Source organism: Gadus morhua, chromosome 22 (assembly GCF_902167405.1).
Source record: "Gadus morhua chromosome 22, gadMor3.0, whole genome shotgun sequence".
Taxonomy (NCBI): Eukaryota; Metazoa; Chordata; class Actinopteri; order Gadiformes; family Gadidae; genus Gadus; species Gadus morhua.
In genome coordinates this window covers 4,618,957-4,637,199 of record NC_044069.1, presented here as the reverse complement: position 1 = coordinate 4,637,199, position 18,243 = coordinate 4,618,957, and the positions used below count along the sequence as shown (strand labels likewise).

General features: G+C 50.1%; 1 protein-coding gene across 1 annotated transcript in view; it reads right to left on the bottom strand.

The window, feature by feature from the left end:
• Positions 1–14,378: 14,378 nt before the first annotated feature.
• The window catches only part of samd12 (sterile alpha motif domain containing 12), a 34,085-nt gene continuing 30,220 nt past the window's right edge, over positions 14,379–18,243 (bottom strand). Inside the window, exons 4-5 of the mRNA XM_030347704.1 lie at positions 17,803–17,966; positions 14,379–14,426 (exon numbers count right to left, since the gene is read on the bottom strand). Coding sequence (XP_030203564.1) covers positions 14,379–14,426; positions 17,803–17,966 — 212 coding nt within the window. The remainder of the gene's footprint in view (positions 14,427–17,802; positions 17,967–18,243) is intronic.

Below are 18,243 nucleotides of genomic sequence, written 5' to 3'. Positions count from 1 at the left end.
CAGTGTCGTGTCGTGTTTCGGGATGCACTGTGTTTGTGTGAGTGTGTGTGTGCGTGTGTGTGTAATTTGAATTACATAAACAAAATAAATAAAACATAAAACTGGCACTGGGGATGAATACCAAGATGTAAACAAACAAAACAGACGGTAAAGTAGCAGAACAGAGCCTACGGCACATCAGAGGCGGGAAAACAGGGGGAAGAAGGACAAAATGGCCGAGCGATACTAGCGGATGCTAGCTTAGCAAAGAACAACACCGGGAGGAATAAATACAGCATATATATATTCTACTTGATGTGTTATGTACAAACTGGTCATGATGGGGATTATCCTTAATTTATCTTTTTCTGTGTATAGGTAGCACGTCATTTGTGACAAAGGCCAGAGTTAGTATTTCTATAGGATGGCTTCAATGAGGTGATAAGAAGTTTGATTAAAGAAGTTCAAGTCTGTCATCCAGAGAACAATCAAACAATTGCTATTATTCTTATTATAAAAGCTGAAAAAGATCCAAGAGGAATAATATCTGTGAAATTATGTGATTTCGTTTTAATTATAAACGCATACTCCCACATGCTCTAGAAGCCGATATATATATATCTATATACATATATATACACATTTATAAAAGCCTGTGTCTTATGTAGGAGTCTAAGGCACAGAATACATACTGTAGGGCGCGCGCAAACACACACACACACACACACACACACACACACACACACACACACACACACACACACACACACACACACACACACACACACACACACACACACACACACACACACACACACACAAACACTTTAATTACCATTTCATCCATGATTTATGCATTGGAAGCAAAAATATCGCCAGCGAGCTAACAAATAACTGCTGCCCTCAGTCATATTTCACTCCTATTTGGACCAGTGGCCCTAAATATTTATACAGACATTAAAATAAATAGGTTAAAAAACTCTCACATGCCGCTAGTGTTGTTGATCTGGCTGCCGTCGATAAAACAGAAAAGTTTAAATGTATTCCAGGCCTGGAGCTGCGACATTGGTACGAACACGCAGAAGGGACAGTCATATTTCAATCGCCCTGGGAGTTGAACTTTTAGCAGCTTTACCCACAATAATATAAGCAGAAAAACGGAACAGAAATATGCTGTTGTATTAATTGTGTGACATTTTGTTCTCGTGTTGAATTCATTCAAACGCTTAAGAAAAACAACCTGAACTATGCGAAACACAAACCACTCTGACACTGAAATGTTAAATAATTTTGTCCTGCATGCTCACATTTACATAATTGCAGTTTTATTATCGAAGGCCAAGATGGAGGTGCAGCCGCGGGCTGGCTGGAGTATAGCTAGCTATGCTAGCTAGAGCGCGAGTGGTACCACCTCAAGAAAAACAAATATACAGATCAGTATATTTGTTTTTCTTGAGGTGGTACCACTCGCATGCATTTTGTGCATTTATAAGGTTTCAAGGGTTGGTTTGAAAACGTTGGACCTATGAAATATATCTGTAATGAAATATATCTAAATATTTCATAGGTCCAACGTTTTCAAACCAACCCTTGAAACCTTGTAAATGCACAAAATGCATTCCTTGGTTGTGCCCTTGGACTTGCGCTGAGTCAAGAGAAGGCCTACTTGAAAAGTAATCCTGAAAATACTTTAAGGCACTCATATCTCGTTGCTTGTGTAAACTCGATCGCACAGCACATTGGGTCAAATATGGATGTAGTCTCTAATTGTTCAAACTCAGTCGAAACGGCCTTGGTTAAAAGCATCTGCAGAATTCAGAACTGTATCTTGTCTGCTTTCGAGGAGTCTGAGGCCAATTCTGGGACAGCGAGGGTTAGCACAACAACAGGCCCCGTGTTTCACCACCGAGTCATTCGGGGAGGCAGGCCAGGGAATGAGGAGCTTCGACAACAACAAGTTGATTCAGGGCGTTGAGTGAGGATTGCCCGAGCAAGGAGTTAAACGGTGGGTTGTTTACAGCGACTTTGGAGGCCTCTCCTGCTCGCTAGGTCAAAACAAAGGTTCAAGCTCGAGTCCTGACCGATTTCCAACCGGTTCTTTGTTTTCTTCTGCAGCATCACACCAAAACATTTAGGTAATGATGGTTGAATAAATAAAAGGATACTTTCATGCATAGTTCTTCAAACGTGACGGTATAATACTACGGTGTTAGCCGTCCTGTACACCGATGAGTAAATATTATGTTGCCGTATCGGTGGTGTACAAAACACAGATAAATAAAGCCGTGCTCTCGCCGTTATCAAGCCATTAATTTAGCCCCGAGCGGTCCAACTCTCGCCCGTTCGACGTGCAGACAATCGCTTTTAATTACAGATTGTTCCGGAGAAAAAAAACATACAGGAGGAGCGCAGAATGGATCGGTTGACATTTTGGCGCGCAGCCGAGCATAAAAACAAAAGCAGAAGCAATTACAGTGGATGGAGCGGTGATTAGGGTGGATGGCATTCGGCTGACACTTTATTTGTTTAGGTTTTCTTCCCTCCCCTACTCTGCTCATGAGCGCCGGTCAAGTGGTGTCTGGGAACACAAAGGATGCTGGGTAGCGTGGGCGGGGACGTGCATTGCGGACAGACAGACGCGTGTGCGTGTGTTGAACTCTGTCTCTGAGAGTGGTGGGCGTGACTGCGGGGAGCAGCTAGCCATACATCCAGACACTCAAGGCCATTTAAGGTGTTGTTTGGGGGGCTTTGAATGAGCTCAGGAGATAGAGCGGGTTGGCTGGTAAGTTACCGTAAGGTTCGATCCCCAGCATCTCTTAGCTTAGTGTCCAGGTGTCCCTGAGCAAGGCAGCTCCCCCTCACTGCTCTGGGCAGAGAGGTGTGGCGTACAGTGTCTGTATAAGCTATCAAAAGGACTCAAGGACTCAAAAGGACTTACCCACCCATTACTCCCCAGGGAGTCTCAACTTCCAAGGCGTTGGCGTTGCAGAGTTCCTATATTCTGGAAGCCCAGAAAGAGGCCCCACTGTGGCCCTGAGATCTGAGTCATTCCGGCAGCGCAACATGACTGAAGTCGTCTCGACGTGACGGTGGCATAATATAATTAACGTTGAACTAGGCCAGGGGTCGGCAACCTGCGGCTCCGGAGCCGCATGCGGCTCTTTAGCCCCTCAGCCGTGGCTCCCTGCAGTTTTCTTAAAAAAAAAATAATAAAAAAAAATAAAATTATATATATATTTTTTAGAGCTGTCAAGCGATTAAAATATTTAATCGTGATTAATCGCATTAATGTCATAGTTAACTAATTAATCGCGATTAATCGCAAATTCTTTTTCTATGCTAAATATCCCTTGATTTTTTTGTCCCATAATTCTTCTCATTTAAATTCTCTTATCAACATGGTGAAGTGCATCGGCTTGCCTTGTGCAAATGATTTTTTATTGATAACAACATTGGCATATACACTGATCAAAACAGGACGATACAAAAAAAGAGCCTATAGTGCAATTAAACGACTGCTTTGAACAAATGTCATTTGAACATAGCAGTCAGGCTACTGCTTCTTTGTTTTGAGCCAAAGAAAAAAAAAAAATATATATATTTTTTTATAAAATAATTGCGTTAATCGCGCGATAAAAATTTTAACGCCGTTAAATTTGGTTTGCGTTAACGCCGTTAATAACGCGTTTAACTGACAGCTCTAATATTTTTATATATATCGTCAACTAAACGAGAGGTCGCAATGGATGCGCAATTGCGCTACCGTGAGGGGGGGAGTGAATGACAAAGCTTCGTTGATTTGCAGGTGGCTAATCCCAGTAGGAGTTAAATCTTTAACTGGCATCTGGCATCAGGAAGTAGCCTAGATGCTGCCATTGGCAGGAGGCGGGACATGCCAGTGAGCCGCCAATCAGCAGCATCCACCGTTGACAGCCAATTGCACGAACGAATACTGAGCGAGAAGGGTTTACAGCATTAAAGTTCTTGTGTTGAATATTAAAGTTTCAGTACGTTATATTTTGATAATAAAGGTCCTTACAGTTTTTTCATTACTTGACTATTGTATCGCTATGCTATGCTATTTATTCCTTGTTTACATTGCTGGCCATGACCAATCACGTAGAACGTCAACGGTTGACGCTGCTGACTGGCTACTGTAGTCTACTGTACTGTAGGCTACTCCCTGATGCCACATGACAGCTAAAGATTTATGTTATTTTTTTACAGAGTGTCACAAAAAATGTCTGTGCGGTGCGCAGCGTTAGCGTCTCCGGAGGGGGGAGGGGGTGAATTAAAAAGTTTGCGGCTCCAAAAAAATTTTTTTTGCGGGAGATGGGCCAAAATGGCTCTTTTGATACAAAAGGTTGCCGACCCCTGAACTAGGCCGTGAGTGTGTGGATTAGGGCCTATCCACGGCGATGGACAATGCACTTTCTGTTCCCGCGGCCTAGATTGGGTGTTTTTAGACTGATGACCCTGTTGTCTAAGGGCGGGGCAGGATAGCGTTGTGGTTACCATGTACACTTACTTAATTAACCAAGTCCATTTGTACAGCCACTTACACGTCAACTGTCTCTACGCTTCCCAAACGCATTCAGTTGGAGTCAAAAACCAGTGAGGCTTGGAGCATTAGGAACGGTTGGGAACGTGAGGAATAATCCTCTCCCAACGTTCAGCGGTCCAGCAGCCCTGTGGACTAGTTGTTGTGTAGAACAGGAAAAAAAGATAACGAGTATAAACCGGTCGAAGCGAAGGCAGAAGGGCCGCCCTGAATCACAATGGCCAAAAAATGCTCCGTAACGACAAACAAATTAGGAAATTGACAAATCGGGGGATGGGTTTGGAGATTAATTGAGAGGCGGAAGAGGGAGCTCCAATTAACGGCAAATCGTTAAGTCGTTAAGGTCGTTAAGGGCTCGTCATCCGTAGTGATTAACGCCCCCCCCTCATCCATCACGGGACGCCCCCCCTCCGACGTACAGCGGCGGTGGAACAACCGCGCGGGGGTCGGTCGTTTCTCAGACGGCAGCGCCTTGTAAAACCCGTCAGACGCGAGGGACCCTGAGCCGGGCGGGAACAACGTACATCATTCCCGCTTTACACACCCGCTTGTCCCGTTCCATTTCCCTCCAAGCGTCCTTGATCTCCCGCCCTCCAGCCCTCTCTCTCACTCCCCCCTCTCCCTCTTCTTGATTCCCTCCTCCTCCTCCTCACCCCCCATGCCTCTTTACCTCCCATCCTGCCTACTTTCGTCCCTCTCTCCCTTTCCTTTTCCTACACCCCTCCTGCCTTTTCCCCTCCTTCGTTTCCTCCCTCCTTCCCTCCCTCCCTCCCTCCCTCCCTCCCTCCCTCTCCTCATTGCTCCGTTCCCTCCGCCATGTCCTCTCCCTTCTCTCCGTGATCGTTTCATATGCTCTGAACGCCAACCAAACAGCAATTCACAGGCGGATCAAAACAAGGCTGCGCCCTCATCACGTAATGAACCGTTCATCCTCGCTCACGACGCCCACTCTGAAGTCGGCCTTCGATCCCAGACTCAAACGGATCTGGAAATAATTTGGAATAATCAAATAATTAGGCGGATAGAATTGCGACTCGTGAGCGAAAAACCTAGAACTACGCTTGAAAGGAATACAGGAGAGAGAGTGCAAGGCCGGACTACAGTCGGTGTTTCAGCCATCTGAGGTTTAGTTCTGGAATCAAACCCTTCTGGAAGAATCGGTGAAAAACAAAAACGGAACCCTAATTCGCAGGGCACAGTCGAACCGTTTAGCCTCGCCTCGTCCAGCTGTTTGCCGTTTAGCCCGAGCACACGCACCGCGGCGGAGGCGTTGTGAAACCGGAGACGCAGCGATCATTATCGGCTCGTGAAAAACAAATAACCAACATGAGGAGGAGGGCGAACGACGGTAATGTCTCTATTGGAGGGACTTCCTCCAGTCATGGAAGTGAACGAGTGGTTTCAGGCCCTCTTATGAACGGAATGAACACCTCCACACTCCCCCGTCCCTCACCCTCCTCACTCCCCTGTCTCCCCCCTCTCTCCCCCCCCCCACACACTCTGCATCAAGAACCTTAAGCCATGCTAAGGGCTACTGCATTAGCATCCTGATACCGACCACACTAGAGTGGTCTCTCTCTCTCTCTGGCAGATAAATTCACCTATGCCGGAATCTCTCTCCCTCCCTCCCTCCCTCCCTCCCTCCCTCCCTCCCTCCCTCCCTCACATAGTGTTTATGGGGTGGAGGAAGGGGGGGAGGGCGGTTTAATATCCGACCTTGAGAGCAATAAGAAGACCGTGGCTATTGATCGGGATGGGAGAGTGGGTGAGGGGGTGAGGGGGTGAGGGGGTGAGGGGGTGAGGGGGTGAGGTGGTGAGGGGGTGAGGGGGTGAGGGGGTGAGGTGGTGAGGGGGTGAGGGGGTGAGGGGGTGAGGTGGTGAGGGGGTGAGGGGGTGAAGGGGTGAGGGGGTGAGGGGGTGAGGTGGTGAGGGGGTGAGGTGGTGAGGGGGTGAGGTGGTGAGGGGGTGAGGTGGTGAGGTGGTGAGGGGGTGAGGTGGTGAGGGGGTGAGGGGGTGAGGGGGTGAGGTGGTGAGGTGGCTGCTGGGAGCCTGTGGCCCCGGGCCCCCCCTCCTAGTCGGGGGGGTCCTGTTACCGGTCACGGACCCCCTCGGGCCGGCCGTCAAAGAACCAGAACTACACCTGAACCCACCGTCGACCGCCGGCGAGACGCCCACGCCGCCCTGCCCCGCCCCGGCGGACCCCGTCACAACAACGTCAGCAGCCGGCCCCTCATCAACCGGTCATGTGAGGTACGAAAAGGTGAGGAGGATGCTCGGAGGCAGGCTGGACTCCCCCCCCCCCCCCCCGCATTGGCTCTGGAGGGAGTACCAGGGCACCGGAGCGATCTTGAGGAGGGCCGAGGGGAACCTTGAGTGAACCGACGCGGGACCGCCCCGCCAGCCGGCCGTCTCTCTCCGGCGGGCGCCAGTGAGGGCCCTGTTTAACGGGCCCCGGCCCGCCCATAAAGCCCCGAGCATAACCCCTCTCTCTCTCTCTCTGTCTCTCTCTCTCTCTCTCTCTCTCTCTCTCTCTCTCTCTCTCTCTCTCTCTCTCTCTCTCTCTCTCTCTCTCTCTCTCTCTCTCTCTCTCTCTCTCTCTCTCTCTCTCTCTCTCTCTCTCTCTCCCCCTCCCTCCCTCCCTCCCTCCCTCCCCAAAGGGGTCTCCGATGGACAGTTGGGGTTCATCATCCCGGACGGTCACTGACGCAGTAAAGGCGTCCGGGTGGAGTTCCGACGGCGGTCCAGATAGAGGCGTGGACTCCGTCACGCTCCGGGTATTGATTCCATCTGCCCTGGCCGGGAGAGCAGGCCTTTAGCAGCGCCGTTTAACAGCTGTAGGCGCCGGCTAAACCACCCCGCTGGGGGGGCTCGGGGCTCGGGCTGCTAACCGAATGCTTCCGAGAAAGGCGGGGGGGTTTGCTCTACCGTCGACTCTCTCTGAAGCCCCGCCTTCTCCCCACGCCAAAGAGAACACTTGCACGAGACCGCCCGCACGCCAACCTTCAGTCGATTTCAAACGATACTCCGCATAAAAACGCTGTGTCCGCCTTCGACCTCCTCGCCGCGCGTGTAATCGATACCGCGCGTTTTTGACGCGCGGCCTCAGAACGCCGCGTTCCTCAGTCCGTCCGTCCTCTGTCCCCTCCGTCGACGGAGAGTCGTTTTTTTTTTTTTGTGGACCTCAATAGATTCCAAATCGCCCCGCCGCCCTGCGAGAGGCCGGCCTGGCTCCAGAGATATAAGTGGACCGGTTGCCAAGGCGATCGGCCGGCCCGGGTGCCCGCAGCCCCGGGTCCGCTGACCTGTGGAGAGACTGCTCACGCATCGACGACTTTCCACGCCAGACAGCTCCAGCCTGCCATATTCTTCCCCCCAAACCCCCCCCTCCCCCCCCCCCCGCCCCCAGAGTCTCCCCTCTTTTCCGTCGGTATGATCTTTTGCTTATCTCTATTTATCCGGGCGTTCTCTCCATTTTTGAGAGGTCGCACCTACCTCAGCCTCGTCGAGGGATGTGTGTGCGTGCGGGTTTACACACGGACGCGTCCTTGAGTGAGATGTGGTGACACAAATGCAGGAGGAGGAGGAGAGGGGGGAGAGATTGCGGGAGAGACGGATAAATGGGGCGGCGAGGGTTGAAGGGGTTTGGCTGTACTTGTGTATTCCGCCTGCTCTCCTGCTTGGCAAAACTAAAGCAGAGTACGTTTTAGCTTGACCTTGGGGGCCATCTCCCCTCCTTTCCTTTCACGGTGAAGTGAGGGCCTCTCACTTTTTCCTCACTTTGCCGTCGACGGAAGACGGAAAGTGGCCGACCAACCGCCGGGGCGGACTGAGATTTTGCATTGCCAGAAGAAAAGCAAAGTCTGTGACTCAACTGATACACAGGAAGCGTTCACACCTCTCGCTCTCTAGAATCACAGCTCTAATTTGTTATCCAAAGGGCTACGTGTCCGTGTGTTTGTGTCCGTGTGTCCGTGTTAAGAGTGTGTGTGTGTGTGTATATATGTGTGTGTCCGTGTGTGTGTGTGTGTGTGTCCGTGTGTGTGCGTCCATGCCCGTGTGTGTGTGTCCGTGCGTGTGTGTCTGTGCGTGCGTGTGCTTTTCAACACTCCTTTCAATACATCCATTATAGTAAAACGAATGCTTTTCTTCCCAATTTCTAAACACCTGGGCTGCGTAGCGGCGAGCTAATGGATGCGTCTGGACCGCGGCGGGATCGTCACCGCGGCGACGGGGGTCGCCGTGTCGGACGTTCATTATTCAAAGCCGCTGCAAATCCGAGGTAGGACCAACGCCCCTTTGCCATCCTAACACGGTAGAAAACACACCCATCCGTCTCTCTCTCTCACCCTCTCAACCTCGCTCTCTCTCACCCACTGTCCTCATTTGTCATAATTAGCGTTTGCGTTCTCCCTCTTTAGGGAGGTGCAAAATGTTTTTATGGTTCAAACCCGCCAAAGATAGCTTGAAGCTAATACGGAAGGTTAGAGTGGAGGGTCATTGTATGCTAGGCGTTAATGCTAGGAGATGCTAATTAATCAGTCCCCTTTGCTTCGGTGAGAACACATTAGCATCTCCGGCGCAAGCCTAGTGTGGCGGTGGTTTAAGTGGTGGCTATGCGTGCTTTTAGCCGCCGCAAGCTAATGAGAGAGGTTAAGGTTCGCGGAGTCAAATATAGAAACCTCGACAGAGTTATGTTTTAAGGCGAGTGACGCCCAACATGGCTGGTGGGATTGTGTGTTAAAATTCAAAGAATATAAGACGAGGGGTGAGCTGGGATAGCACTGTTCGTCTAATGGGGTGGAAGCCAGTTCCTCCATTTTGTGAGACGCACTTCAGTTTGTCTTCATCTTAATGACATCATTTCCTGCTCTCGGCGGACAGGACTGTGACAGCCAGGAAATGAGGGGACCAGGAATTAACTTGACCTGCCCAGCGGGGAAGGACACAGAGAAGGACGGAAAAGAGAGAGAGCGAGAGAGAGAGAGCGAGAGAGAGAGAGAGAGAGAGAGAGAGAGAGAGAGAGAGAGAGAGAGAGAGAGAGAGAGAGAGAGAGAGAGAGAGAGAGAGAGAGAGAGAGAGAAAGAGAAAGAGAAAGAGAAAGAGAAAGAGTGAGATGAGGCTGTGATCCCCGGTGGAGACTCAGAAAATGGGTGCCCCTCAAAACAGTCGAAACCTTCAATTCACAGAAACATTCGGATGAATGGAAAAGCATCGCCCGGGGCTCTTTCACTTTATCGACCCACAGAAAACTTTATACAAACCAGGGCTAGAGACAAGGACAAAGCATAAACGGGGTCTTTCTGTTTCCCCTCCTCTGATGCACACTGTAAACCGACGGACTCTGACTTTGTGTTTGCAAGGTTTCTTGACGCCAGTCACCGGGGAGGGGGACTTTTATTTTGTAAACCTGGAGCTGTAGTTTAATGTCCCCAATACGTCATGCTGTTTTTTGTTTGCCTTTTAAGTATAATTTTTGGGGCTTATTGAATAGCAACTCGCTCATATTTATTGCTTGTGTTAGTTTGTGATTTGTAGCGTAGCTTTGGCGGCGGCAACTCGCTTGCGATCGATATAAAAGGATGAAAGCATATACCATATTTTTTTATACGTTGTTCTTTTACTGCTTATAGACTAATCTATATAATAGTCGGGGCCAGGGGAAGGCCAGGGAGCCTCGATAACTCGCGGGGGGAAAAGCACAAACCCAACGCAGAAATATGTACGTGTTCAAACTGTGTTTGTCCACTCTCATGGAGCCTAGCCCAACAGGGACCCTTTTGATTCCCCCAGACGCCAGGGACAACTGTTGTCCCTTGCGTTATGTGGCTTAGGAGGTAGAGCAGATTGGCTGGTAAGCGTAAAGGTTGCTAGTTCGGTTCCCTGCTCCTCCTAGCTAGAGTGTCGAGGTGTCCCTGAGCGAGATGCCTCACCCTGACTGCTCCTGACGAGCTGGCTGTCACCTTACGTGGTTGACTCTGCCGTCCATGAGTGAATGTGTTCATGAATAGATGAATGTTAGGCAGTATTGTAAAGCGCTTTGAGTGGCCACTGGTAAGAATAGCGCGGTGTAAATTCAGTCCATTTACCATTGTTCCCAGATAATAGAAAATAACTATTTTATTATTGTCCACAATTGAGTAAATCCAATTCAATTTTGGTCGAAAAAAAATGAATGACCTTCACTACCTTGAGTTGTCCTCCTGTTGTCGGGGATATCGGATCGGTACTGAGAAAGGAACGGTGAGAAAGAGAATAGACCAAAGGGGGGACCGGGGCGGTTATGTAGGGAGGATGATTGTTGGGCCCTTTGGGGTCTGGTGTTGTAATGGGGGGGTCTTTGACAGAGCCTGGAGCCCAGGAGCCAAGGTCTAGTCTGAAGCCCAGCATGAGGTCTGCTCACCCCGCCTCAGGGCAGCAGTGTACCCCCCCCCCCCCCCCCCCCCCCAACACCCCTACCAGTGAACCGCCCCAACCTGGGGACGGGAATCACAACAAACACGAACCACGTCTGACCCGATACACAAAAGCACTGCGAAAGGGGTCGGCTTAGCTCAGGAGGTAGAGCAGTTGTCTTGTAACCGAAAGGCTGCTAGTTCGATCCCCGGCTCCTCCTAGCTGAGTGTTGATGTGTCCCTGAGCGAGACACTTAACCCTAAAACTGCTCCTGACGAGCTGGCTGTCGCCTTGCATGGTTGACTCTGCCGTCGGTGTGTCAATGTGTGTATTAACTAACTGATGTAAGTCGCTTTGGATAAAAGCGTCTGCTAAATGCCGTAAATGTAAATGAAACAGAGCACACCGTTTTCCTTTTGTAACCCCGGGTGGCCGGGGTGTCAAAGAGAGGGAGGCAAAGAGAGGTGTTACAGAGGTGCTGGTCGAACCGTGGGAGTAGAGCCGCCTTCCCTCCACGTGCGGGAGGAACGGAAGCAGTGGTCTCGTTTCGGCAAACAGAACGAATGTTGTTTCCCCCGATCGTCATCCCGCACGAAAAAGAGGCGAAAAAACAATCTGAGGAGCGCGATTTTCACACAAGGCTCGCCGTTGGATCTCTGGGGAAGCGCACGCGGGCTGCGATTCGCCCTCAGAGTCATCATCCTTTTTATGACTTTAAACAAGGCTCTGGTACACTTAATGAAGCAGAGACGGCGGGGGGGGTTTTTATCTGCGCTCAAAGATTAGCGCGGCGGCGCAGCGCAGCGTTGGGGGGGGAGAGAAGCACTCTCACAGAACTCCCTCAGCTGTGTAATTCAAGCCGCCGAGAGAGCGATGACTTCACGAGACCGTAATGGCATATTTACTAGTTTGGAAACGTTATTGAAAAACTCTAAAATAGTCATAAGCATGAAATTGAATACAGCGGCGAACAGAACAGAACATAATATTTGAAAAACAAGGTGGGGGGGCTGGCGGTAAAGAGGTTTCAGTTTACTGACGAGGGGGGACTATATGAACCACAATTTAATACCACTTTTTGCGGGGGGGGGGGGGGGGGGGACACATCCCCAAAAACAACAACAAACCTGTGCAACAGATTCCGCCGCCGTCGACGCAATTACAGGCGCAAGGGCCGACGGCGTGATGAGACGGAGGGTGGCTTCGTACTTCAGGTGCGTCCTATCTCATATCCATCTGTTTCCATGGCTACAGATGAGAACAAAGGACGCATTTAGATTTCCATGAAAGGCCTCCACCTCCAAGGTAGAAATTATGTTCGGATTGGGGGCTTTTTTCTTTTTTGTTCCCCCCCCCCCCCCCCACCCCCCCCCTCCGCCCCTGAAAAAGTAGACAAGATAATTTTAGGACCGGTTTGGGAATAGAGAGAGCACAAGATAAAAGTACAATTTGTCTGAAAAAAACGAAAACGAAGGTCTGACAAATCTATTTTCTTTTGTTCTTAGATAGGAACACCACTATTAGGTGACCTTTTTAAAAGGATAAGATATTCAAAGAAGTGCCATTAAAAGTTGCATAAAACAGTGAGTGCCAGAACACGTTGTTCAGACGCTGGTTGGACACACGGGCAAGCGCTTTGCGACTGACAGAAGTGCCGGCCTTTACGATCGAAGATTCAGATATAGCTACCCGTTCACAGCCAAATTGACAGGCAAAGAATTTGAACTGATTTCAACGAATAACAAGCAGCAACCACATAGTGTGGCGCGATGTACAATTGATTTATTCATTTATTTATTCTTCTTTAACAACAATACATGCTTACTGCACCAGAAGCACAAGCTCATTTACATCTGTAATCCCTCGACAGGTAGGATGTCGATATTACCAGCTGATGTTGATTAAAATGTGTGTGTGTGTGTGTGTGTGTGTGTGTGTGTGTGTGTGTGCGTGTGTGTCCTTGTGTCTTTGTATGCGTCTATGTGTGTGTGTCCGTGTCTCTCCATGTGTGTGCCTCTGTGTGTGTCTGTGTGTGTGCGTGTGCATGTGTGTGTCCTTGTGTCTTTGGATGCGTCATTGTGTGTGTCCGTGTGACCATGTGTGTGCCTCTGTGTGTGTGTGTGTGTGTGTGTGTGTGTGAGTATGTGTGTGTGTGTCTGTGTTGCAACAAAGGACCAAAAAACTAGCCAGAAACAAAGTTCTGGGCGTGCTGGGCTGAGGAGGGGTGCGTTATTCACCCGGGGCCATCCTGCCTCCATCTTGGTTCTAAAGAGCCGTTGTCTCTTCCAATCCCCTCCACTCAGAATGACGACCTCAGCGGCCATAACTCTGGAGCTTCCCTGGGTGAGTGTGTGTGTGTGTGTGTGTGTGTGTATATGTGTATGTGTATGTGTGTGTGTGTGTGTGTGTGTGTGTGTGTGTGTGTGTGAGAAAGACAATGTGTGTGTGAGAAGGAGAATGTGTGTGTGTGTGTGTATGTGAGAGAGAAAGTGTGTGTGTACGCTAGTGTGGGAGCGAAAGTGTATGTGTGTGTGTGTGTGTGTGTGTGTGTGTGTGTGTGTGTGTGTGTGTGTGTGTGTGTGTGAGAAAGTGTGTGTGTATGCGTGTGTGTGTGTGTGTGTGTGTGTGTGTGTGAGAAAGTGTGTGTGTGTGCCTGCATGTACGGGTGTGTGTGTGTCTCTCCGTCCGTGTCAGTTTACACTGTGAGTGATGGAGGGCCACAGGCCGTCGTCGTGGTGACGAGGAGGAAGGTGAGATGTAATTATTGCCCACCGTGAGTGCAGCCAGCCTCCAGAGGTTAATCACTGGTCGGACGGCTAATTCTGCCTGGACAGACACGCAGTAATTACAGCTGGCCCTATGTCTCTCTCTCTCTCTCTCTCTCTCTACTAAGAGAGATGCCTTACTCACTCTGCCTCACTCTGTCTTCTTCTCTCTGTCTCTCTCTCATCCCATCTCTCAGTTTTGATCTCTCTCCCATCCTTTCTCCCTGTGTCTTTGTCTCTCAACCTTTGTCTCTCTATGTCTGTCATCCTTTTTCTTTTCCCTCTGCCTTACTCTTCTTCTCTCTAAATGTTTCTCTCTCTAATCCTTGCTCTCGGTCTGTCTCTGTTCTTGCTCTCATCCTCCCTCTCTCCCCATCTCTCTCTCTCTCTACATCTCTGTCTCTCTCGTGTTCTTTCCCTCTCTCTATCCCTCTATGTTTCTCTCTCCCCATTTAAATGTATTCTTTCTCCTCTCTCACTCTCTCCAACTCATTTTCATTCCTAATCCCCCGCCCCCTACCCGTTACACACATGCAGAAGTACACACACACTCGCACGCACACAAACATATAGGCAGACACAAACACAGGCACACAGGCAGCGTTACAGAGGAGACAACATTTGTGGTGTTTTCCGTCTCCTCGTCGTTTGTACTCTTATTCATCCTGCCTCCTACCTCTTCACCGACCCATGATGCCTTGCTGCTCGGTGCGGAGGCGTGAGGTGTGCTTTAGAGAGGGAGCGAGAGCGCGAGAGTCTTTATCACCTCGTTCTTTATCATCTCACCTCCTCTTCATCTCACAGATTCCTCTTCCTCAACTTTACTCTCCTCATCACCTTCTTCTCTCTCTCTCTCTCTCTTTCACCCTCCCTCTCTCCCGCTCCCTCTCTGGTCCATTCTCTCAACCCACTCCCCTTCTCCCCATCATCTCATCACCTCTCCAACGTTTTCTCCCTTGTCGTGCTTGTTCCCCTCCCCCTTGCTCCTTCTTGCATGTCAGAACACTATCCCCAGTCTCAGCGTGGACGCTCTCTCCCCCGTCTCCAGCTCCCCCCTCCCGTTCTTTTTCTCCCACACAGACTTTTTTCTTCAGAGCGTCTCCAGGAAGCAACAAGCTCCTTGGACTGAGGTCCCATCAGCTCTCTGCTCTTTTCACACCAATCCTACATCCTCTCATCCTGCTCCAGGCCAACTCCTGCCCCATGGGGTCACGCAGTGGTCCCAGACTCTGATCAGTGAGAGGTGGTTCCTGCTCTCACAAGCTACCTTCTCTCTGGTGGGGGGGGGGGGGTTACCTCTCACTCTCTGCATCCTCCCTCATCTCCCCTCGCTCTGTCCCACACTCTTCCTCGAGCTCTCTGTCCCCAGTCTCTCTGCCTCTTTCTTATCCTCCCTCTCATGTCTATTCTCTCTTATTTTATGTTTTATTAGCTTCTTTCTCTTTCTCTCTTCCTTTCTTTCTCTTTCTCTCTTCAATTCTTTCTCTCTTCCTTTCATCCCCTGGGAGAATAGAGGAGACGAGAGGAGAGGAGAGGATGGAGGGGACAGAGGAGAGGAGAGGATGGAGGGGACAGAGGAGAGGATGGAGGGGACAGAGGAAAGGAGAGGATGGAGGGGACAGAGGAGAGGAGAGGATGGAGGGGACAGAGGAAAGGAGAGGATGGAGGGGACAGAGGAGAGGAGAGGATGGAGGGGACAGAGGAGAGGAGAGGATGGAGGGGACAGAGGAGAGGAGAGGATGGAGGGGACAGAGGAGAGGAGAGGATGGAGGGGACAGAGGAGAGGAGAGGATGGAGGGGACAGAGGAGAGGAGAGGATGGAGGGGACAGAGGAGAGGATGGAGGGGACAGAGGAGAGGAGAGGATGGAGGGGACAGAGGAGAGGAGAGGATGGAGGGGACAGAGGAGAGGAGAGGATGGAGGGGACAGAGGAGAGGAGAGGATGGGAAAGGACAGAGGAGGAGTAGAGCATGAAAGAAAAGGTGTGGGGAGGAGATGAGAGGAGGAGAGGGAAGTGGACCGGGCTGATAGTCAACAGTGCGGAGGGATTGGACATCGCAGCAGCCCACGGGCAAACCACAATCTATTCCCAGAATAAAACTTCCCCTTCTCCTTCAGTTCCGGACTCATCTCCGCACGGGGACTGCGCCGGCCCCGAGTGACGGCCGTGCCCACACACTTCCCGCTCTAAAATACAGCTTCTTGGCAGCCATTTCCTAGAATGTATTTAGTGGGCGCATGTGTCAGCGTGAGAGAGTTTGCCAAGGGAGTGCTTCGTACGAAGACGAGAGCGATGATGAAGGCCCCCCAACAACAGTCACAACGGGATGGTCTGTTGGTGAGGGGCGTGTTTGTGTCCCGACCAAAGGGTTTTGGGTTCGAATCCCCGAGATGCCTGCAGTCTGTTCGCTGGCGGAGCCGTGACGCTGAGGCATCGCGTCGACTGGGTAAACGTTGGACGGAGGAGGGCGGAGGAGGGCGGAGGAGGAGAGACGCAGACTGGACGAGTAGAGAAGGAGGAGAGAGGAAGAGGAGGAGAAAGAGGGAGAAAGAGGAAGAAGGAAGAGGAGGAGAGAGGAGGAGGAGAGAGGTGAGTGGAGGAGAAAGAGGAAGAAGAAGAAGAAGAAGAAAAAAAATAAGAAGAAGAAGAAGAAGAAGAAGAAGAAAAAGGACGAGGAGGAGAGAGGAAGAGGAGGAGAAAGAAGAAGAAGAAGAAGAAGAAGAAGAAGAAGAAGAAGAAGAAGAAGAAGAAGAAGAAGAAGAAGAAGAAGAAGAAGAAGAAGAAAAAGATAACAGGGTGATCTGTGTTCATGTGCAGGAGAGGATTACTGCGGGGAACTTGTGAGGCAGTTCTCTTTAAGACAAGGTTAAAAAAGACAGCGGTTAAAAGGTTAATGACGGCCTGGGATTGCACTGAGAACGTGTCGGCCTATCATAACACGGCGTGTTCACGAGAGAGACGGGCTGCTACCACGGGAACCGGCGTAAGAGGATTGTGACTGCATCTGTCAGGCTTTGATCGGATCATTGGAGTAGAAGTGACAAAACACGTGTTCTGCTTGTTAGCGACGTGTCAGCTAGTGTGAAGCGGTTTATGCCAGAAACGGGAACGCGCACTGGAGAGGCATCACATCTCACTCGAATAAACAAGTTAAAGAAATTAGGTGTTAGTTTTACACACATAGGACGAGAAAATCCTTAATAGGTTTTCTCTCCGGAGCGCAGACTTGACGTCGATTGAAGCCACGCTGCCTTTCATCTGTCGTTGGTTAAGATTGTTTTGAAGTTTTAGTTTCACTAGCGATTCGGGACAAACACGTTGATCACATGATTGGCCGACGATGTCCACCGTTTCTATCTCTGAGAGGAAATATATTGACTGCAAAGTTCACTCTGTCGTCAGATTAAATTTCACATCCGGATTAGTTCTTTAAGTCAACAAAACACACCCAACCAAGCCTAACCACATCCAACCAAACCAAAACACATCCAACCAAACCACACCACATCCAACAAAACCAAAACACATCCAACCAAACCACACCACATCCAACAAAACCAAAACACATCCAACAAAACCAAACACATCCAACCAAACCAAAACACATCCAACCAAACCACACCACATCCAACAAAACCAAAACACATCCAACAAAACCAAAACACATCCAACCAAAACCAAACCAGATCCAACCAAACCACACCACACCACATCCAACCAAACCAAAACACATCCAACCAAACCAAAACACATCCAACCAAACCAGACCACATCCAACAAACCCCCCCTTCCAACCAAACATCCTACAACCCAACTGTCACATCATGACTACCAATCCCCCAAAACATTGAACAAAACCAACGCAAAACTCTGACAGGAGAGGAAATGGGGGAGGTCAAGAGAAATTAGAACAGATTGAGCCACCGAAAACAAAGTACTGTTAATTGGGAGTTTTTTAAAGCAGCGCGTTGAGGGGGGGGGGGAAGTATTTTGGGGGACGGTCGGGGTTTAGGATGTGCAGCTGCAGTGTACTGTGGGGGGGGGTATATGGGGTGAGGGGCTGCAGGGTGCATGGGGGGGATGGGGGGGAGCTGGAGGGTATTAGGGGGGGTGGAGGGGTTCCTACCCTGGGTGAGGAGCTGCAGGGTGCGGACCTCCTCGCGGACGCGGAGCTGCAGGACCTGCTGCAGGATGTGCTGCCGCTGGGCCTCCTGCATGATGCCCATTCGCTCCAGCTTCCTGTCCGTCAAACGCATCAGAGCCCGCCCTGCAGGGGGAGAGAGGGGGAGACAGAGGCGGTTAGAGAGAGAGGATAAATAACTAAAAAAGGAGAGAAAAAGAGAAAAAAATGGATACAAAATACTGGAAAATAAGGAGAGAGGAACGAGAGGAATGACAGAAAAGGAGGTATTTGAAAGCGGTAAACAACACCAAGCAAACAGATCCGTAACCGATCCGTAACTAGGGTTGTTTACCAAGCCTCTCAGGCCTGGAAGGCTCTGGAACATTCCTCTGCTTCAAGGGGAACCCAGTGATGTATCAAT